This window comes from Anabas testudineus, chromosome 2, assembly GCF_900324465.2.
Source record: "Anabas testudineus chromosome 2, fAnaTes1.2, whole genome shotgun sequence".
Taxonomy (NCBI): domain Eukaryota; kingdom Metazoa; phylum Chordata; class Actinopteri; order Anabantiformes; family Anabantidae; genus Anabas; species Anabas testudineus.
Genome location: NC_046611.1, coordinates 12135987 through 12158894, shown reverse-complemented (window position 1 = coordinate 12158894; position 22908 = coordinate 12135987). Strand labels below are relative to the sequence as shown.

At 39.2% G+C, this 22908-nt stretch overlaps 1 protein-coding gene across 1 annotated transcript in view; it reads right to left on the bottom strand.

Moving 5' to 3' along the window:
• dmd (dystrophin) overlaps window positions 1–22908 on the bottom strand; it is a 240174-nt gene that overhangs the window by 122063 nt on the left and 95203 nt on the right. Inside the window, exons 9-15 of the mRNA XM_026364224.1 lie at window positions 20773–20969; window positions 11072–11200; window positions 8580–8669; window positions 8023–8121; window positions 7358–7539; window positions 5691–5841; window positions 2288–2407 (exon numbers count right to left, since the gene is read on the bottom strand). Coding sequence (XP_026220009.1) covers window positions 2288–2407; window positions 5691–5841; window positions 7358–7539; window positions 8023–8121; window positions 8580–8669; window positions 11072–11200; window positions 20773–20969 — 968 coding nt within the window. The remainder of the gene's footprint in view (window positions 1–2287; window positions 2408–5690; window positions 5842–7357; window positions 7540–8022; window positions 8122–8579; window positions 8670–11071; window positions 11201–20772; window positions 20970–22908) is intronic.

The window sequence follows — 22908 nt, the reverse complement described above, 5'->3', positions numbered from 1 at the left end:
ATTCAGCTGTACTTCTATTTAAATATTGATTATTCGTTTGCTTAAATAAGTCAGGTCCATATGGTTCTTGTTTGCTTCCATACTAATGTTAACATTTGCATCTCTCTTTCCTTTCTTTTGGGTATATCTGATATGATACTCTAGTTGTTTCACTTGGGCCCGCATGCAGACATGAACTCAGTATATACAATGCAGCTTGTGGGTGCAGTGACACACAGACTCCTTTGTATTGGCATATTGACAGCTAGTCGTTAGCTGAGCAAAATGGGAGAGACGCTCTTCTGTTCCACTTCACTGGCACAGACAAAACCCACAGAACGTCCACCGAACAAAGTCGTCAGAGTAACAGAGACACGAGTGAGCGAGTAAAGACGCGGAGAGAGAAAGGCTCAGCAGGTTAATCTTAAGATGAATAGCCTGTAATTAATCAAGTGACAGCTCAACAGCGGGCGGAGAAAGCAGGGAAGGCACCTTCTATTTGCATTTTTACATTCCAGCACACGATGTTCGCTCTCATCTATTTATCTCTCTTATCTTGTATTTAGTAATAAAGTGCACTGCAGGAAACCGGGCCGGCTAAACCTGCAGTCATTAAAAAGAAAGTCAGATGAGAAGTTGCATTAGGGTTCTAATGATATTAAATGTGATTACACTTTGAATGCAACACAACCGATGTTGTGTTCTGCATTGTAATTGCTTAATACGACATGGTGAATAATTCAAGATACTCACAGCAGCAGTGCGTCATTAATATATTTGTGCAAACTACTTTGTTTGGAGGGAATTTTTTTTTTTACTAAAGTTTAGAAGGAGAGATTTACATTTTCAGCTCATCTGTTTTTAGAATAGAGGAGCTTACTTTAATTCACAGCTCCTCAAACCTTCTCTCCCCAAGGAAGAGTTTCATTGGCATCCAATTATCTAAATTTCTTCATTTCCTGTTTGTGTATCACCAGATTTGCCCAAATCTACCACAGCTCGCTCGCTCGCTCACACTCTTCCCTGAAGACTAAACCTCCCAAACATATAATCTTTCTTCATTTTACTCTGAGTCATTTCTCTGGTTTCCCAGTTTCAAACTGGAGCATCAGAACAATCTTCATCTGTAACTGAGGCTCAAGCTCTGTTTCTCTGTATCCACGGCAGGTAACCATCCTCCTGTTACCACACTACACCCTCACCTTCATTCTGTGTACCATGAGTCATGGTATGTAAAGTACCCGTCTCATATGTTTAGTTAAAAATAATCTAATATTGTTGATTGTTTTTTTAATAAATATTTATTATTCCCAGAGCAAATTACTTTATTACAGTGACGTCTGACCATGTCTGTAATAACAGCAGGAGATTACAGCTTGAATTTGGTGAGGTTTATAGACAGGAAGTACCAGCTCTGCCACACTCATGCATTAATTAACTTTCAAAAAAAGCCCAGAGGAATGCCAGACTTGACCTCAACAAGCCTACGGATAGTTAGACCGGATACCCTATACTGCCAAGCCCAACAGAAAGAGGGGGCAGCTTGATGATCTATCAGTTCATTAGATCAATTAACAAGCAGCCAGGGTGGAAATATAATGTTTGTATTGTCCTGGGTCAGGTTCCACAGACTCCAGCAGATCATAACCACCACAGCACTGGTTATTAGGATTCCCATAGTGCTAAATGAGAGGTTGCATGATGTTCCTGAAACGATCAAGATCTAAACTTACATCTAGTGTAGTTTCTGGTTCAGATACTGCTCTGAGCTTTTTATCATCACATTTGTATCAAATTACGGCGAGTGTATTTTAAAACTTTGGAAATCCATTAAAACAGCAGCAACTGTAATAGGTTTCATTTTTATCCTTTGCAGTGTATGGGCGTTAACAAGAGGAAGTAAGGCCCCATACATCAGAAGCTAAGACAAGCGTGGAGAATGAACCACGCAAACAACTTGGATTCTGTGTGATGATAACTTATAGACTAAACAAACTACAACAGAAAGCTACAACACACACGTACCGCACAGGCACATCTCGCTGGCAAGGTCTAATTACTGCACAACACCAAAGACGAAACTATCTCCCGTTCAATCTGTTTTCCCAGAGAAACCACGCTTGAGTCTGCTGAGCCCACTCCCACTGAGAATGAGGGAAGGGAGAGGAAGACAGAGAGAAACTCCCAAAAAGACCAAGGAAGGTATTTGTCTTCTTAAAAATGTTCTCGTCGTTCTGTTTTATCAGTGAAGTGTGGGAACATGTTTAACATAGATTCTAAGGTTTGAGTTGTGTGTGTCTGCAAATACCTGAAGTTTGCTCTCCAAGGCAGCTGTGGCACTGTCTCCACTGGTCTCATCCACCACCACCACCATGTGGGTCAGAGAGTTCACCCTCACTTGCTCTAACTCCAGGTCCTCCTGCAGGAGCTGCAACATGACAAGCACACACGTGGAAAAGTCCACATAAATATAGCAACAATATGGTTGTTGTTAACTAGTCTGACGTTTGCTGACATTAGCTGGAGATGTCGAGCTGTGTTGAGTGACAATCCAGAGCACAGAGAAATTAGACAAGAGCCCTGACACAGCTATTATGACTGGTAAATACATTTCTCCCATACAACTACGAGTCCTGTGTGAAACCAAAAGGAGACTATGGCCTATTTCTACCATCTCTCATGTATTTCTCCAAAACTAAAATACACAAAAGGAGAAACAAGAAGTCACTGACTTCTCCCTAACACCTCAAGGACGAATCCCTTCCCGCCCATTTTTCTTTTTTTAGGAAAAAAATATCAGAATACAAAATAAAAACAAATATTAGACTGAAATGAGAACCACAATTTTGCCTCCTGAGCTGTGGAGGAATAAGCGTTGAGAAGTAAAATCTTTCTCTGCTAAGCAGATGCAAGGCTGGGTTAAGTCGCTCGGGTGAGTGTAGACTTTAAAGGCAGTTTAAAGGTATGCTGGGTCAGGATTAGAAGAATGGTGTCACCTCTCAGAGAGCTCGGTTGATATATGACAGCACAGTCTGATACCCACTGTACAGTGTAATGGTTATATAATATTATAATATAATTTCTTTATTTGTAGAGCTCTTTTCTTAAGTGACTTACTAAGTGCCTTAACAGGAGAAGGATAAAGTAATAAAGTTATACAGGACAATCTAAAAACAACAATCAATTCTATACAAATGTTTCAAATCATTTAAAAGCCGGTTAACAAGGATGTTTTTGAGCTGATGGTTAAAGAAGAAGCAGGCGTGACTGTGCACCTTGTTACATACAGACTCAGCGGGTCAGAGATACAGTGTGACTTAGAGCTGATCCAGTGAATGTTTATATGTGACTGATGGAAGGCAGCGATCTTACTACTACACTATCCAGCCGCAACAGGGAGTCAGTGAGAGGATACTAAGACTGGAGCTGACTGTGTCCATGTCTGTGCTAAAGTTAGTGTTCATTCAGCCGATTAAAACAAGACTGAGTGACCCTCTGTACCTTTTTCCCAGAAGTCAAACTGATATTGAAAATTACTCCCACATTCTGGCCAGACGGTGGTAAAACTTTTAACGTTTTACATTTTCAGTGCAGCCATTAGAGCTGCTACTCACAACTGGTACAATTTAAAAGACGACACCGTTTCGTCTGCAGACTCCGTGAAGTTCATATGGGAAAGAATATTTGTGAGAATGTGAGGAGATAACAACAGAAAATAAGTCAAAGTAGATGTGCCCTTTGGGGCCTCTGAACACTTTGACTTCTAATATTTTAAACTGCCTCGTAAAAGAATGTCAGGAAAATTCACAGTTGAAAGTCAGTCTTCTTTAAGGGCGCGTTTTGAAGGAGCAATAACAGCAAGGCTCCGGAGTTGTGGGAGTCAGAAATAAATTTAGAAAAGTGACTTTGCCTAGCAGTGCCGACAGCTGGATAGTAGGACAACATCAGCTCCTTTAACTGTAAGTGAAATATGCCCAGATTGGTGCTTGATGACGCCTCCTTTGAATGTGACAGGTGTGCTCATTTGACCTATGTGTGTGACTCCTGATGTCTGTGAGTGTGAAAGAAGCCAGACAATGCAACAGATAATCATGTGAGCACATTAGTCTTGTACGTGCTATCGCAAACACTATGCTGCACTTCTTCATTTGATGTGTTTCTTTTTTTCATTCATAGACTGATGGATTAAATCTACATGTACAATCTGATATAATTAGAGAACTTGTCTAGTGAAAGTTTTATTATAATAATTATATTGATTCAAGTTGTTTTTTGCCATTGACCACATAATCACCTCAGTGTAAGTCCTAAGTTTAAAAACCTAAACTGCTGAAATAGATCTGTGTGAAATAAGTATATACACCACATGCACAATGCCCTTTGTATGATAATCAATAGAAACACAAATAGAGTCTAAGTGGTCTTAAGCACAAATGAGTGTAATGTAATTATTGTTTTTACAGTGAGATACACAGCGTTGGTACTACTTTCCATTTTCCATCTGTATATGTAAAGACCAACTAAACACCAGAGGTATAAAGTGTGGTCATATTGTTCAAACTGTCAGCGTCATGTGTCCTCATGCTTGGGTTAAAACTGTGCAGTAGTATGACTGGTGATAGTTCAGCCAATCTCAAACTATTTTTCTACACCCAAGAAAGTTTAATTAGAAAACAGTGACAAAATAAAAGATGTTCCATTTTATCATGCTTGACAGTTTAAAACTAACTAGAACATTACGTTAACAGGGATTAATGTCTGTTTACATGTAGACACTCATTAAAGCTTAAATGTAAATTAAGTGTAAACACTGGATGAAGCTGAGGCGTCAGTTGAAGTGACATCTGAAGTTGAAGTGTTTAATTATTACTAGTACATATGCATAGTCTGCGAAGTTTGATCTTAAATTAAAAGGCTTTTGTTAAAAGTTGGAACCTGACTGACTGAACCTGATTTGTACTGTCAGTCGGTGTAAGCGAGTATAAATGAGATGATGTGTGAAGAGGTTGTCCTCTATCTACTGCAGATTTCTTTTTTCTTCTTCTACAGTACCTATCTTCATATCACAAAATATCCAACTAAAGAGCTCATTTATCAAATGGGGATTTAGAAAACTGATGTGTTAGAAATCTTAACAGCATGGAAGCCAGAACAAATACATTCCTAATCCCTGAACGTCAGCTAAGCACTGAGGACCTACCTTGTTACCTAATTACACGTAAGAACACATGAGAAACTTGCTGAATCAGTCCAAAGCACATTTTGACCTTACTTTATACAGTTACTGTTTGAAACAATGAGGATCTGAGCAAAGATTAATTCCTGAGCAGGGCTACTGGGCACAGGCTAAAGCTGACAGGGGTCTATTACACGTGTATTCTGTGCAGTGCACTTGGGGCAGGTGGGTGAAGTACAGCAAAAACACAAAGACCTCTTGTTTTCTTCATTAATAGTCATTTTCAGCACTTTAAAATAGAAATAGCTTAAACAAACTACACATTCGTTTGTCGAGGTTAGCATACTCCACACAGCTGCTAGTCCATGTCAACCTGCAATCAGTTACTGCCACGTCCTACAGCATGATCTTTGGTTTCACTCTTCACCTATGTTGCCTTTTTCAAAATAAAAGCTATTGAACATCATCTAACCTTAGCAATGACATAAACTACTCCTATTTGAAGTTAACTGAGTCCAGGCCAGGAGCTGCCCACCTTGTGCTCTTCCACTTGGTGCTTGACGTCCTCCAGGTCAGGACCCAGTGGCTGAGCTCCCATCCTCTTAATGCGTGCTTCTGTCACATCCAACCAGTCTGTTAGCTGCTGCAGCTGCTGGTGCTGTAGGTCCATCAGGACCTCATGGAGTCTGGGAGTGGAAGAAATATAAATGAGGCGTCAATCACATGTTAATAGCTATTATCAAAAATGGAGCCTTGCTTAAGAGACGTTCAGAAGATCTGCTTCAACTCTCTCTTGGCTTCAAGCTGTGATTACGGATGATTTCATTGGTAGAAATGCTAAATGCCACCTATTTATTTCGTTCTTACGTTCAGCACTCTATTAAAACAGAGCCTTGTTGTCTTGTCTGAGTGGTATTTGGTAGTCTGGGCCATGTCTGTACAGCTCTTTGCTTAAATCAACAAGATTATCAACGAAGATAGCCCACAGTTAATTAAATTTGGCATAGTGTCAGTTATCATTGGAGTCACTTTAATTAGAAAGGCTGCTGTTCTTTTGTGTGCATGAATATGCTTCTATCATTGTGTAATAAGAGATGAAACTTTATTCAGATGCCTAAATTAATATGGAAAGTAAGCACATTAAATCATATTGGCTTATTGTGTGAGTGTGTGTGTGTGTGTGTGTGTGTGTGTGTGTGTGTGTGTGTGTGTGTGTGTGTGTGTGTGTGTGTGTGTGTGTGTGTGTGTGTGTGTGTGTCTAATGGCTAGAGTGCCAATATAAACCAGCCTAGGACTTCTTAGTCGACTGCTCCAGACTTAGCTCCACCAAAACCACATACACAGTGACAGTGGGTAAGGTACGATTTGTAGAAATAGACATGAAATAGAAAAAAAAACCCTGCTAATCATGAAGGAATGAAGGACTGACTGAACATGAGGCTGGAATAAATCATTTTTAATGATAATAATAAATAAGTTGCTACAGTTGAATTTGTTCTCTTCAATATTCAGTTTTAAACCAGCTCCATAGTTTAGTTAGTGCTCACAGAGCCGCTGCTGCTTCCTGTTGGTTTTCATATCAACCAGCCGCAGTGAACTCAGCAGTTGTGCACAACTCAGAAACATGTGACAGAGTTTTTGTCTGTATCTTCCTACACCACACACAGACCTCTGATCTACACGAGTCAATCACTGGGATATCTGCTGGTGTAAACAGGGTCTGTTTCTATCATAGCATCACTGATACGCCGGTTAAATACAGTATAAATCAGCTTATTTTTAAACTTCATTTGAAGACATCAACCAGGAAGCTGATGTTTTTCCAGAGACTGAACCAAGTTACATAATTTAAAGTTCAATTTCACCACATATTAACAAACAGACAGAACAAACAAGAAGAACTGAAAATGAGGCATCACTGAAACGTTTGAAAAAAACAAAAAAACAAAGTTGGAATGAGTTTAGTCTCAGTGTACGTAAACTGAAAATGTTAGAGAACTTGTGTAGCAGCACTCTGAGCCTCGAACTGCCTTCAGTGATATTTCACCAAGCGTCACGGTATACTAGCCCTTAGGCCCTTCTCTGTTCTCTTTTTATGTTCTATCAAAGTTACCTTTCCTACTGATCTTTACTACGCTGTTGACAGTTCATTATTTTATGCAATATTTTTCTTCTTTGTTCCTCCGTCTCTTGCACATGTACCTGCTCTGTCTCTCCATGCTAGCCACTCTCAGGTGCTCCCATCGGGAGTTCAGGAGGTTCATCTGCTCCCTGACCTCTGAGTCCTCGTCCTCACTCAGCTTCCCCTCCCGCAGCAGGGCGGCACCGGCCCGGAGGACTCGTCCCACGCTGCTCTGATGGGTGGTCAGCTCTACCATGTACCCCTGGTGAGACACAGACAAAAACATTTGAGACATATTTTCACAAAGACTCTTTGTCTAACCTACTGCTTCACATAACTACTCCCACTGCTTCAGTCGCTTTAACTGCTCTCAAAATATATTTCCACCTCTCACCTCTGCTTAATCTGTTTCCTCAGACACTTAACTCTTACATGATCCTTATAAATTCTCAACAGTCAGGGTTAATGTAGTTGTGAGAGTTAGAGGTCAACAGTAACCTAATGTTTGTTTTCACGCAATCTATTAGATTTCCTATTAAACTTAGGGGTTAGCTTTAAAAAAGTTCAGCTCTGCACATGTGGAGACTAAATAATTTGTGGACAAATACAGTTTTTATAATTAGGGAGCGAGAGGAACCTTGTTGTACATTTTCTAAATATCCACTTAAATATCAACTGTAACATGCTCACTGTGACCTCACTGCTACTACATTGATCTTGTTGTTATCAAAGCTCCAACTCTTACCTCATGTGTGTGAAACTGCTCTTTCACCTCCTCTACGTGGTTGGATATGGCAGGCTGTGCCTGGAGCCCATCTTCAGCTGACAGCAGCCATGTCAACACCTTCAAATGTAGAGTTGATTAGTGCAATTGTTGGTATCTTTTTTCAGTAGTACATGAATCCACATGTGGTACACTATGAGAACTAGTGTAACTGAATCAAATATAAATAGTGTGCTCATGGTAAAGAGGGAACCTAGTTTCCAGGCTCAGTGGTGTTTTTTTAATATTGTTTGGACACCAACAGAGCTTCACGGCACAGAAAATAAAATATATCAAGTTATTGGATATTGGATTTCTGACAGTAAAACAAATCCAGATATCACCACATCTATCCTTTAACTCATACCAGTTTACGGTCACAACGGTGTGATCAAATTACACGATGACTGGTTCAAGATTGTGTAGCATAGAAACAAAGTCCTGTGGATCAATGCAGTCAACTTCCAAAACAGGCCTAGAGTCCTCGAGTCTCGAAATACATCTAATATACAATATGTAACATTTCTATATCGCCTTACCTCCTCAAGTGCAGCCTGGTAGCTCTCCAGGCTAGTGGAGCCCGGAGGTAGAGGACTTAGACCCCTCTGCAGCTCCTCCTGGCCAAGACTCTAGAGAGGCAAGGGATGAATGGGGAATAATGGGCAGACATGGAGCGTGATAGTGGACAGTGATATAAGGAGAAACAGAGGAATGGGGGGTGTTGGTTTAGATGGCAGAACAGAGTTGAAAGGTAAGATGGAAGGTAAGAAAGATGGGCAGAAAAAAGAAAGGTGGAAGACAGAGAGGATGGAGAGAGACGATAGTGTTAGCCATTACCGGTGGCCTTTGTCCAACCTTAACAACTTGTCGTCTTTCCCTTTGGGTCTCTACTCTCTCTCTCTTTCCATATCTCTCTTTGTGCGCCTACTGCTGATCTGGACTCTGACAACTCCTCTCTTTTTATCTTTCTTCTGCAGTCCTCCATTCACTCTATTCCTCTTTCTGGTAATAAGGTCACACAAGGCCCCTCCACAGTGCCGATAACTAACGGGTCTTAGTCAGTCTCAGCTGCTTTGTATTACAAATGTGTTCATCAGTTTTGCCTGATGGTCAAATATGTCACTTATAATATAAATATCAGTGGCTGAAACATACTTTTTATTCCCTATAAAAGAAAATATGTTCAAACTTTACCTTCACTCACCACGTAGACCATATAAAACTTGTTTGACTGAGGCAAACTGAGGACATTGCACTGTAAAATGTCACCTCGGTTCCTCACCTTCTTGAAAGACAAATCTAGTTGTGATGAGACGGGTTTATAGGCTACGTTCTGCTCTACGTCCTGCATTTCACAGAACACTGGGAGAACTTGAAATAAAGCTTAACTGACAAATTATCTTTTCTTCTTATGATGCCTTTTAGATGGCAGCCAAGTTAAGTCGAGCACCCTGCTGCTACATTAAATATTTGACACAGTTTCTGAATACATTTCACCCGAGTCAGACAAAATTATTGGCCACATTTAGTTACGCAGAGCTGGGTGACAGCTTTGAAAATGCTTCTGAGCATTTCGAAATACAGAGGAACTATCAAAAAAGTGGGAGGATGCACAGGCGCTACAGTATATCTCTGTGTTCAGGGTGCTGAATGTGCTGGTGTAATGGTGACAGGTAGGAGGGAAACCTGATGATCCTCACGCTTCTGCAATTCTTGACAAAATAGATCCAAGTCACATAGAAATAAAGAGTGATTCCCAAAAATGTATAAAAGAAATGTCTGTTAGAGTAGCAAGGTTTGACACCCAGTCAATCCTGAGAACTTGCTGTGAACCGGTAAATGATTTAGTACTACGTACATTAATCAGTCTACCAGCACCTTTAAAGCTCAGTAATTAATACAATCATCATATTGTATATGTTTTTGTTAAATCAATATACAAACAGAGGTGTACAATTTGCAAGATAGGCTTTTAAACAATTTAAGACAACATCTGAAAACCATAGGCAGTGAGGTCTGTAACATGACATCGTAACAACCGTTCAGACAGCCAGTGGTGATCAGCTGGTGGGTGCTGCGTCCCCAAAAGTCAGGAAAACATCTTGTAACACTGAATTTTGGATGATGCATTTGAAGGTGAAAGGTTCGTTGACACTTTAGTCAGCTCATCAGACTCTGACGTACATCTAGGAGATCTGACGTAACGTGATTTTTCATATACTCATCACTCCAGTCTGAACAATATGATGTGAACATGTCATCATTCATATCATATTTAACTCCTCCTGGAGAGACTGGCATAGAGAGATTGTTACAGCTCGTAACTCTTTCCTAAATAATCAGTGTTTTTACACTTCTGGAGATTTAATGCGTTAATTGGCGAGCTTTCGAGATGTTGGTACAACTATTTTTGAGCTGGAGTGAGTCATGCCAGCTGTTTTAGAGCCTTCTAGTCATTATGCTGAGATGAACTAAATGACTCCTGATGGCTATTGTGACTCACCGTAAAGCAAATAACCATACTGTAATAAGACTTGCCAACTTTTGATGCAATATGTTGTTTACCTACACTGCTGCCAGTTTTATTAATAAAAAAGAAGACCCCATAAGCATAATTAGCATCACTTCTGACTCATTAAAATGAAGTGAGTCATTCACCACATTTCAAGCCATGAACATTAATTAACAGCCTGACTGAAAGACACAATGCAAAAATGTCTTATAGTTTCACATTGTGTTAGAAAATTATCTTCACCACAAGTTGTAGTGATGATATTATCGCTGACTGACTAATCCCACTGTTGAACATGTTGTCAGTTTCAAAGTGGGATTAGTCATAGGGACAAAGAAACATATTGAAATAATAGCTTGAATAAAACAAACCCACCCTGCTGTAAGTAATTTCATGTATGTAAAGAGATTTATGATAATACGATCAATATTTCTTTCCATGACACAGACAAACAAGAGCAGACAAAACAACAGTGAAAACATGCACAGACAGATGGACACTTGGCATGTAGGCGCGGACCTGATCAGTAAAACGCCTCCTCTTTTGCTCTGGCGACTTGACATATGCAGCCTGGGTGTAGGCATAGCTTTTATAGCGAGGCTGAGGGGAGGGACTCCGCACTTGCCCCTGAGCCACACTCACTGTGATCTGAGAGAGAGACAGAATAGGACAGATAAAGAGGAAGAAAGCATTGGCAAAAGAGAGTAAGGTATGCCAGAAAAACAGAGAAAGAGAGGCAATAAAATGCAAAACATAGAGAGCAAAAGATCCAAAAGACAAATTATACAGAGGCAACAGAAAATGAAGGGGTAGTGTGGAGGAAATGCAGAAGGCAGGAAAGAGAGATTATTTGGGAAGCGAGTGATGATGAAAAATGAGAATGAGGAGAAGCAAGAAAGAGAAGCAGAAAAGAGAAAAAGGAAACATGAATAATCACACATAAGCTCTGTTTCCATCCAAATGTCAAGCTAATTTTAGGTGAACTTTTGAAACAGCAGAAATAAAAAATAAAATACAGATTAGGTGCATTTCCGTCACCAGCGTGTCAAAAAACACATTTACAAGAAAAATGGAAAGTCTAAAAAAAATATGCTTTGGCAAGTGGTTTTTTTTTTTTTTCAATTCAGCAAATTGCAATTTTCCATACTCAGAAGATGAAAACAAAGAAATAGAGCAACAACTTGATGCACTAGGCCTCATATTCCACAACAGTTGTAGAAGGGACAGATATCTTAAACGCATCGAACACCGTGTCACAATTTAAATTAATTTATGTTTATATCATATTTATAATAATATATTGGTATACAGTGGCAAGAAAAAGTATGTGAACCTTTGTGGAATTTCATGTGGAATTTCATGGTTTTCTGCATTAATTTGATCTTTCCTCTCTTTAATGAGTATAACCATAAAAACCCTTGGTTTAATGACCTCAAAAAAGCTAACTGGAGTCAGGTGCTGGTTACTGACAAAACAATACAAACTTTTTGAGTTTGCTCCGCACAAGAAGAATGCCTCACTAAAAGGAGCTTTCAGGGGATCTGCGATCAAGAATTGATGATTTATTTAAAGCTGGAAAAGGTTACAAAGTGATGTCAAAGACTTTAGAAATTCACCAGTCTACAGTGAGACAAAAAATCTACAAATGGAGACACTTTGGGACTGTGACTACTCTACAAAGACGTGGGCGGTCCGTCAAAATGACCCCAAGAGCACAACCAGCAGTCACATACTTTTTTCAATAGCATCATGAGGTTTTTATAGTTGTTCTCAATAAAGTAGGAAAAGATCAGAATTTTTTGTGTTATTACTTTAGGCACATTATATTTGTTAATACTCTTGACTTAGATGAAGATCAGATCATGTTTTATGACAAATTATGCAAATTGTTACAATACAGAAAACCAAGAAATGTGTTTTTCTTGCCATTCTACAGTATATTACATGTAGTTTCTATATCATATTTGTGTGAATATGCAATAGTGAAATATGTATTTTGATTTTACCTAATTAAAAGTAAACTAAGTAAGGTATTATCAGCAGAATGTAGAGAGAAAAATTCAGAATATGGAACATTTAACAGACTTTTCTTTTAATTTATCAATTCTAAAAAAAAACACCAACCAACCCTGTCTTCTAAAAAATGTTTGTATACAGCTAAACTGGAACAAAAGCTATATAAGATATTTTTTAATGAATGAAATGCTCAATGTATTTAACTGAAACAGAGGAGTCTGGTGAGGACACAATATGTATCACCTTCACACCTCTGTCCGGTTTAGACAAGAAAAGAAGTTTGGTTATGGTTAGAGAAAGACTCTGCAAGTGCCTAATATACTGCCCGTCCAAAAAAAATCACATACTGTAATATTTTGTTGGACTTTTAGCTTTGATTACTGCAACATTCGCTGTGGCATTGTTTCGACAAGCTTCTGCAATGCTCAACATTTATTCCCATCCTGAGTTGCATTAATTGTTCGCCAAGATCTTGTTTTGATGATGGGAGAGTCAGACTGCTGCACAAAGTCTTCTCCAGCACATCCCAAAGATTCTCAATGGGGTTAAGGTCTGGACTCTGTGGTGGCAAATCCATTTGTAAAAAATGATGTGTCATGTTTCCTGAACCATTCTTTCACAATTTGAATATACCCGTGACATCAGTGGAAACAAATCCAGTGATGTAATAACCTGGTCATTCAGTATATTCAGGTAGTCAGCTGACCTCATTCTTTGGACACATAACGTTGGTGAACCTAGACTTGAGCAACTGCAGCAACCCCAGATCATAGCACTGCCCCCACAGGCTTGTACAGTAGGCACTAGGCATGATGGGGCATCTTCCCTCCGTGATGCGCTCTGGAACAGGGTAAATCTGGACTCATCAGACCACATGACCTTCTTCCATTGGACAGTTCTTAACCCAGCTTTAGTAGTTTCATCAATCTCCGCAGATGTCTTCTTTGCTTGATTCATAACAATAATTTGACGCTTCTGAAACAGATTAATCTTTTCCACAACCACAGGATGTGTCTTCTGACATGGTTGTTTAAGAAATGAGAAGCTACTCACTGCATCAGTCAGAGTTAAATAACTTGTTTCCAGCTGAAAAATAATCTAAAATAGTCTAAGCAGTAATTATCCAATAGGAGGCTTTTAATTATTTGCTTAGTTAAATCCAGGTGGTGACTTTTTTTTGGACGGGCAGTATATAACCATGTTTAATAATGGTCTAGTCACAAAAACAGTTAGTTATCAACATATTTTAATTATGTTAATAAAAAAAATATATATATAGTCCAGATGCTGTTATGTTCCCTACAGAAAGGTTTAGTTTAGAAATTTTAAAACACAGTGTAAGACCAGCTATTGTAGCTAATTTAAACTAATGTTAGCAAACATGTTCATGTTATTGAGTCAGTTGTTTAACTTTATGACTTTTCACTGTTTGTACTATTGTTACACTAAATCTTAGCATTTAACATAATCTGGTCATAACACTCTGTGTTCACAGTGCTTCCTGTTTAGCAAAAGTAACATGAATTCATTTGAAAGCATCCAAAGTAATAGCTTTTAGAATGTGAAGAATGCAGAAGAGCCAATTCTTGAGTAAATGGACTTGGTTAATTTCTATTTTTGTAAATGTAGTTCTAACAAGGGACTGTGATTTTTGAATTTAATGCTTAAGAATTGACAAAAATCATTGGATGGAAACCCAGATAGAGATAATGCAGACATGAAAACAAGACAGAGAGGACAGGTATTTTGTCCAGAGGATGTGGACAGATTGAACGACATACAGCAGCACAGAGTTAAAGCTGATGCTGTTTTGAGCAGCTGCTTTCAGTAACCCTGTTTTCAGGGTTACACATCCACCACACACACCAGCTTTACCAACACCCTGCTTCTTCGTACTTACGTTTGACAGTCGACAGTTTTACAGTTTGTTTTTTCAGGCTCTGTGGCATCAATATCCATCACACTTACATCTCACATATATACCAAAAATAGTAGGTCTGTAAAGTCGCAGTTCTCTGCAGCTAATTATCGAGTGATTATCTGAACTTAAAGATTGGGAGAAGAGGGAAAGGTAGTTTGGCCCAGTCCAAAATTTAAAAAACAGCTACCAGCACCCAATAAAGCTCACTAATTAGTACACTGTTTGTTAGTTTAATTTGTTCACAAAATTTAAATGTAAAAATAAGCAGTTGTAAACTCCAGGATGTCACTGAATTCACAAAGGTCTAAATAAATTAACCTTGTTGTTATTATGAGCAAAACATTGTTTGTGTTTCTCTGCACATTCTCTTCAAGTGTTTTACATACATGATAAAAAGTTCAGGGTCATACGGCTATTGTATATGCTTTAAATGAGAATCTACAAATAGAAGATGAGTGGAGTGTTTGTGTCTTTAAGTCCTGCCTCTTCATGTGCATTAACATAACATAGTCCATCAAAGAGAATACTTAGTGAGTGGATGACTCACCAACTACAAACGGAAATAAATAATGGAAACTGCAGGTTGGAGCAAAGCCTAGATTTTTCTCATGTTGTACAAATACTTCATTTTACAAATGGGTCATTTGCTCAGGTAGAGCAGTGGTCCCCAGACCTGGTCCTCAAGACCCACTATCTTGCTTGTTTTCCAACTGCCCTTGTCCCACCCACTTTAGATTACCTGGATCAGGTGTTTTCAGTCAATCAGAAGCTGATTGAAAAGCTTTCAAAGAATCACACAATCACTTGACACATTGTCATGTTACCACGTCAGTTCATATTCTCGTGCTTTTTGCTTCGACTTATTGCCTGTACCCAGTTGCTTACCCACTTTCCTGTATGTTTTACTTCAACTTTTTAAATGAAGCCACATCACTGAAGTCACCTGTCTATCTGCAACTGAGCCTCTTTCCAGTTATTTTGAGCAACAATTGTAGAAACAGTTTCTTACGGCCGCAGCCTCGGCCATGCAGCATGCTTCCGTGTGATTCCCACCATGTAAATGAGTGTAACAGAGCATATGAGACTAAAATCTATAAAACAATCCAGAGTCCTCACAAGGAAGATTGCACCTTCAGTATGATTCAACTATATGAATACTTACAGTTCTGATCACACTGTTCTACACTTAAATTGAATTAAATTAGGGCTAGTATTTGTGTTTTTAATGCAAGGGAGACACTGCTATAGCCTGTACTCAGCCTGTACCAGTTTTATCAAGCCATAGTATAACAGCTGGCAGGAGAAACAACTAGAGTATATATTAGCACAAAGTTAGCCAATGTAAGCTCCCTTGGTACCGTCCAGCAGGGCCAAAGAGGATCCCTCTGTGTGGTGAGAATAGAGACTTAAGTAATTAGCCAAACTGAGCAGTAGGATGAAGTGCGTTTGCTTCTGTGATTTAATTTGTGTTTGACTAACTACAGTAATTTTCTGTTCCTGAAGTCAAGCCTTACATTAACAAACTAGGTAACTGTTAGTGTACCTATGGCACAGTGCAGCTAAAGAATCACTAGCTGTCACAGGGTATAGTGTAAGCATTTCTTAATGAAACCTGGCTTTGTGCACAGGGGTATTATGTTCCAGGACTGTTTCCAGAAACCTGGAAGCACGTTATTGTCTTCCCCCTGATCAAAAACATCATTGTATGCTTTAGCTTTAAGATGTTCCTTTAGTGGAACTGTGGGTCCATATAGTCTAATAATAAATGGTGGAAGATATTGCTACCCTTACCACTTGGCAATGTATGTGTGCATAGTTCAGGATTTCACAGTCAAACTGTTCTGTCAGATTTTCAAATAGCTGAGCTCTTATTTTGGACGGACAAATTACTTATAATTCATGCCTGACTCTCAAGCTTGTTTGGCATTCCCATGCCGCTTTTTCTATAACAGCAGGGTGAGACGCTGCATCACTAAAACCAAGTCAACCTTTCTAGCAGAGACATCATAAAAGTTTAATCCTCCCCTGTTTCAGCTCTCTCTCCCCAGCTATCAATCTACTCTTTCACCTCTCCTTTTGCTCTTCCTCACCTGTCATCATTTTTCCATCTGTCTTCTGCCTCCGTTTTACCCCTCGCTGTTTTCCCCCTTCTCTCTTTCAAGGGAGATTAGACATTTCTGCTGTAGAGGAGGAATAGCAGAGGACCCAGCCCCACATCAAACAGTTCCTGGCAGTTTACACACTGGTTTTCACCTCCTCCCAAGTGCCAGATATCGGGATGGAGGGGGAACTGGTGCATCAGGAAACCTCCAATATTGCCAGAGAAAAGCTAACGTTATTGAGTTTGTTTGTTTAAACTTAGTTGTTCCTTCCTTTTTTCCTGAAAAGTTGTTCTTCCTCTCTGAGCCCCAGGTGCAGGTAGTATGGTGTTGATGCAAGAAGGTGGTGACAGCTCCGCTTTGATGATGACAGATGAGGGAGGAGGTAGATAATAGCTGCTGTCAGTAACTCTTTTTTTACCTCCTGTCTTTCCTCTCTGTCTCTTGTTTTATTGCCATCTGACGTGTTCCTTGCTCTCCCTAGTCATCTCCACCATCTTAATCTTAACATTCCCTCCTCTTCTACATCTTAGTCTTTCTGTACTTCTTTACATATCCACCTCTGCATGCTCTTTGCCCTCTTATGTTCCTCCTATGGTCTCTCTTTCCGCCCATCCTCTCTCTCTGATTCCCAGAAGGAAAAGGCCTGCGGTTTCCCTCCACTCTCAGACAGATGAAGGTGGGTTGATGTGGCCATTAAACTGAATGAGATAATAATATTACCAGCCATTATTTCAGGAAGCTCTCTCCATCGTGTTGCGATTCTGTGCGATAGCATGACACTGACCTCAGTTTAACTTAGCTCAAAAGGTCAGAACTGCTAGATCCAATTTGTGACTTGAGAATTGGTCGATTCCTTTACAGCACTTTTATTCAGGGGGTCTGTCTCAATTTAGTGGTCAATTTTCATTCAGAGACCGGCAAATGTCAGGTGGGGACTGAGAGAATGAGCTATGTTAGCTGATAACTCCGCACAGTCAAGTGACTGCATTCTGCTTTGGGAATCCCTTAAATCAAGCAGGAGGAAGTTAGTGAGGAAAAGAACATCTGTTTGCCAGGCTACCTATGAAACTTTAACCTGAGTATGTGACTACAAAATGGATGAATGGACAGATGGATGCTGATTAGATAAATGCTGAATAAGGTTTGGGAACATAAAGCTGTTACTGCTTAGTGTGCAGAAGATTTTAAGAGGGTAATTACTTCAGTTCTGTTCTTGTGGGGCAAAACGTATTGCTGTTGCCAGTGTTAGGTTTGTTAATACAAAGAGTGTCAAGTCAAAATTAAAGCTGCAGTATGTAACTTTGTTTTTAATTGTTTTTAAAAGAAATAGGCTCTGAAACACATCTTAAGGAAGAAGAAGCAGCAGTTTACAGATATTTAAAATGTAAAGGTTTTGTAGCTTCTTATTTATTATAATAATGTGTAGCGGTAAGATCTCTACCCTTACCCTGACTTTGCCTTGTACCTTGTATCTCACTTTGAAGTCGCTTTGGATAAAAGCGTCTGCCAAATGACTAAATCTAAATGTAAATGTAAGTCATAAGTTACTCATATCATTAGTGCTGTGCAAAGCATAGTGGAGCAGGGAAGAGCAAAGTGAATAGATTTTAATTCTCATGCTAGCTATTGATTCCATAAAGTTGCATATTGTAGCTTTTTTATTGTATCAAAATAAATAATGAATAATACAAGTGTTTAATTTTAAAGGAAAAAAACAAGACTTAAGTTAAAACCACCCCTGCACTTTCAGCTAAAGAAAAGACAGTTATAGCTGAAGCTGAAATTTAATTATTTCATATGTTCCTACCTGTTTCCTGTAATTGGATGTTGTAAAATTTCGATTTTGAGTAACTAAATTCAGCCAAGATGAAATAAAGTAAGCAAAAGCAAGCTACACATGGTAAAGAGAAGGTGGAAGGGTTGTGGTACTACACGAGGTACTGCAGGAATGACAGACTGGTTCAAGGTGGAAGTGTGTCTGCATCAAGGGTGGAAATGGGGAATGTGTGCCTAAATGGTAAAGAAGGTGCTAGAACGCTGTAGATGCAAGGGGTAGAGGTAAGAGGTAGAGTCACAAGGATGGATATGATTAGAAACAAGTCGATTAGTGGGACAACTCAGATTAGACAAAGATGATAGAGGTGAGACTGAGATGGTTTGGGCATGTGCAGAGCGAGGATGTGGAGTAGAATGCTAAGGTTGGTAACGACAGACAGAAGGAGAAGAGGAAAGTCAAGGAGGAGGTTCATGGAAGCAGTCAGGTAGGATAAGGAGGACAGTTCGACAGAGGAAAATGTGAAGGACATGTAGAGATGGAGACCCCTAACAAGAACAGTAAAAAGGGGAAGAAGATTGATGATATATTTGTAATAATTAATAATTTATTCATAAATGTGCTTTAGTTCTCCGTTTAATCATGTGAGAATTAAGACTTAATCACAATAATATTATAGCATATAAATGATAGTCTTCTGAATGCTGGTTCCTATGGGAAACGTGCCCTCAGTCTGTGATGCCACAGTTTATATGCTATGAAACTGTTCATTATCTGATTTATCTTTAAAAATAGAAGCCAAACAGTGTTTCTCTTTATCATTTTAACCATGCTTGTGAGCCTGTGTGGCTGCCCGTTAGCACCTTAATTCATTTTACAGAACCACAGGGAAAGAGAGAGTTCCACTTTTTTTTTATTGCTGTTATAGATGCGGGAATGAAAGTGTCTTAACAGTAATGCTGTTATCCAACCATTCATCATCAACTGTATTATCAAAGATCTGCAAATCTCTGCAGAATTCCTCTCATTTATTCTGTTCTTGAGTCTGCCACCATACATTACTGATTTTAAACAAGCTGGGAGGACATTTCTGAGCAGAGATCGTCTCCTGAGTTTCTTTCATTCCCTTCAGTTTCCTTAAAATACTACAACTGAGAAAGTGTCCTGCTGGGAATTTCACAAAACCATTTGGGCGAACTTGATAAAGTGGAAAGTTTGAAGGGAGGCTGTGCTGATGCCTTTTGTAACTGGCTTAGATAATCCTGTTGTAGAGATAATAATATGCAGAATACAAACATATGCGGTGCTTTAGATGTAGAATACGTAATACTACAGAGTCAACTCGAGTATTATTATTTCAGTGTGGGTGCTGCCTCAACAACAAAGTAATGGAATATAAATGTGAAAAAAGTGCCAGCTGAGCGTAGACACAGCACATACAGAGCAAATAAATCATGGCACCTTCATATCATGATGGCACTTTGCCGCCATGGTAACAGTTACACCACACAGCATGGACTCGATGACAAGAATCGCTGTAAAGATGCCACTGTCATCATTCCACTACCCGAGCTCCCATTATGACTGACAGGCAAGTCAATTCAACATGAGTTCCCACAGAAACGCCAATCACAGGTTACTATGGGAACAGGATGCCACGTTTCACGTTCTACAGCTAATTATTGTTATTTTCCTTAAAAAAACAACCTGTCAGTTAAAGGATAATTCATATAGTGTTGTATGTTGGCTGCATTACTAAATGTTACAGCTTTTATCAGACTTGAATAGACACAATAATTACAGAAAGTTATTTCACAATTCTTGCACATTTCTTGGGATTTCACGTGCAACAGAGAGCAGTAGTACTGCTGGAATAAAAAGCTCACTCACAGGCTGCATCTGGGATGGATTTTAAAACTCATTTTGCACTTAATTAATCTGAGAGTGATGGACCTGGCAGTGAATTTTCTATTTTCTCCCAATTTTATCATTAGTCATACGGAAAATTACGCTGTCAGTTTTATAAAGTCTGACAGGATAATGACAAGATGTTAAGTTGTTTTTTATTTTTATTTGCTCATTTATTGTATGTAAAGTGTACACAGTAAATTAAACTTTAAAAAAAGGAAGGGTGTTAAGAATCAGCTTATTAACAAATGAAACTGTTAAGTAAGTTTTCTGCCTACTTTTGTATACAACTTGTAATAAATCTAGATATCTTTAAGTGAAAATGCAAAACGATGAACCATGACAGTGTCACATGAACAATGACAGTGTCCCGTGGTTTAACCGGAGCCAAAAAGCACAACAACATCGCACTTGTTGCAGTAAAACAACACTGTCTGCAGAGAGGAACAGCAGACAGAGCTAAAAAAGGGCAGAAAAGTTGAATGTGTGCGTTTCTAACCTGCTGGGAGAAGCGCTGTTGGGTCTGGATCTTGTAATGCTCCTCCGTCGTCACCCTCGTGATGCTGGCCGTGGTCGCCCGTGGCAGCGTCTCTACCTCCTTAATGGCTTCCATGGAAACGGTTTGGGGAAGCACCTGGAACAGTGACGTCACGTACATGATGACACTCTTCTTGTCAGGGTGAGGCACCGCCACATCTGAAGAGCACAAAGGTAGACAAGAAAGTATAACATGATAAAACTGATTAATAATCGGTACGTACAAAATCTCTGTAGTGGCCCTTTAACTTTACTTTAACTTCTGTTTCTAGCTTAAGTACATTTTGGTGTAAAAGTTAAAGCTAGTTTCCAGCAAGTTTAGTCCTTTTAAATATACAAGCAAGTTCTAAATGGAGTTTGCTTTTCCATGTAGAGCCTTTCATGCTTCTGCTTAAATTCAGCAGATGTCCACATTGAACCTAAAAGTCAAGTTTCTTCAGATGACAGAACACCATACTTCTCAAACGCTGATGTTGGAAAAAATGAATTCTAGCTTATTTCTGGTCAAACTGCTCAGAACTGTACTGGTGGGATCTGAATTGTTGGTTGTGAAAAAAACATATTTCAAGATGATAACATGGGTTTCAGACAGTCCCAAAGGTTGTTATCATTGTTTTCTATCATTTTATAGACTGAACGTATAATTGATAATTTAACGAGCCAATACATTGGCCGATCATAAGGCATGTTCCAGACTGTACGGTGACGCAGTAGATTGCCTTCATGTCACCTCTCTAATGCTCACTGTTTATGCTGCTTGTTATTTCCCACAGCATTGCTGTATGTCATGTATGTAACAGCTAAATTGAGTCAACAACACACAGTTGAACAAACTTTTCCAACAGGACTCTAACGAACAACGGAAAAGGAAGAAGGGATTGGAGAAGAAAAGAAATGGGATGAAAAAGAAAAACAGCCAGACACAAAGTAGCTAAGATGAGTGTGTTTGCAGTACATTCTTGCCAAGATAGATTCAGTATGTGTGTTAGTAGGGGTGTGTATGAAAGAGATAAATAGATAGATGAATCTAGAGTAGAGATTTATCTGGCGGTGGAATACTGCATCACAGTGAAATCTGAGAGTGTTATTGTTTACTTGAGGAAGACACATTAGCTCCATTAATAATCCAACCATCTGCAAGTGTGTGTATAAGTGTGTACACATCGCTGGTTTTCTGTCCCATGATCTTCATATGAATCATTTCACCACCACTACTGTTCATGTGTGTGCATTCTTATTAGTCTCTACCAGTGTGTGTGTTTGTATCTCATTGTGCCTTGGTCCTCACTGTTTGAGGCTGTTTGGAAGTTAAGATTTAGGGACATGCTCTAGCTCGATGCTACTCATTGAAAGTCCTGACAGAGACTGCTGTCCAAAATGTGTGTGTGAAAAGATACTAATGATGTTTGAATGTCATTAGTTTGGATTAAAATAGCTTCTCAAATGATTCCCCAGAAAATATTTGGCTTTCACAGCAGTATTTAGCATATGACTGAGAGCGCCTGTGAAGATTCTCACTCTTCCAAGTCAAGGTTACCCCAGAGGTGTTGTTGGGACGGTTTACCAATCATCTGAAAGGCTTCATCAGAACTTAGGATGACACCTTTCTAATGACTGGTGTAATGTCTTCAAGAACTTGATGCAAGTCCAGTTGCCTCTAAGCTAAACTAGATTATTCTACATATATATATATATATGGCTTCTCCAAGTTACATTAGGTCAGACAAAACTTTAAGAAGAAAAGGCTTCCAGGAGTATGTCTTAGCAACAGTTTAGCTGCTGCACTCCAAGAGCTGCATTAAAAATATGGCTTCCTAGAAATATAACATTTGAGACGTTAGCTTTGATTCCAGGCTAAGAGAGTGAACAAAGGCCTGAGAGCACAGACAAACAAAGACAAGAAAAGGAAAAGAATTAGAGAGAAATTCTACTAGGAGGAACAGACAGAGTGAGATGGAGAGGGTAAACAGAGGGAGGAGATAAAGAAAGAAAAGGAGAATACCAGTACTGCTGAAACAAACAGTAAGCAAAAAGAGAGGCTATCCCTAGAGACCTCGAAATCCAAAAGAAAACTAACTACCTACTAGAAAGTAAACTT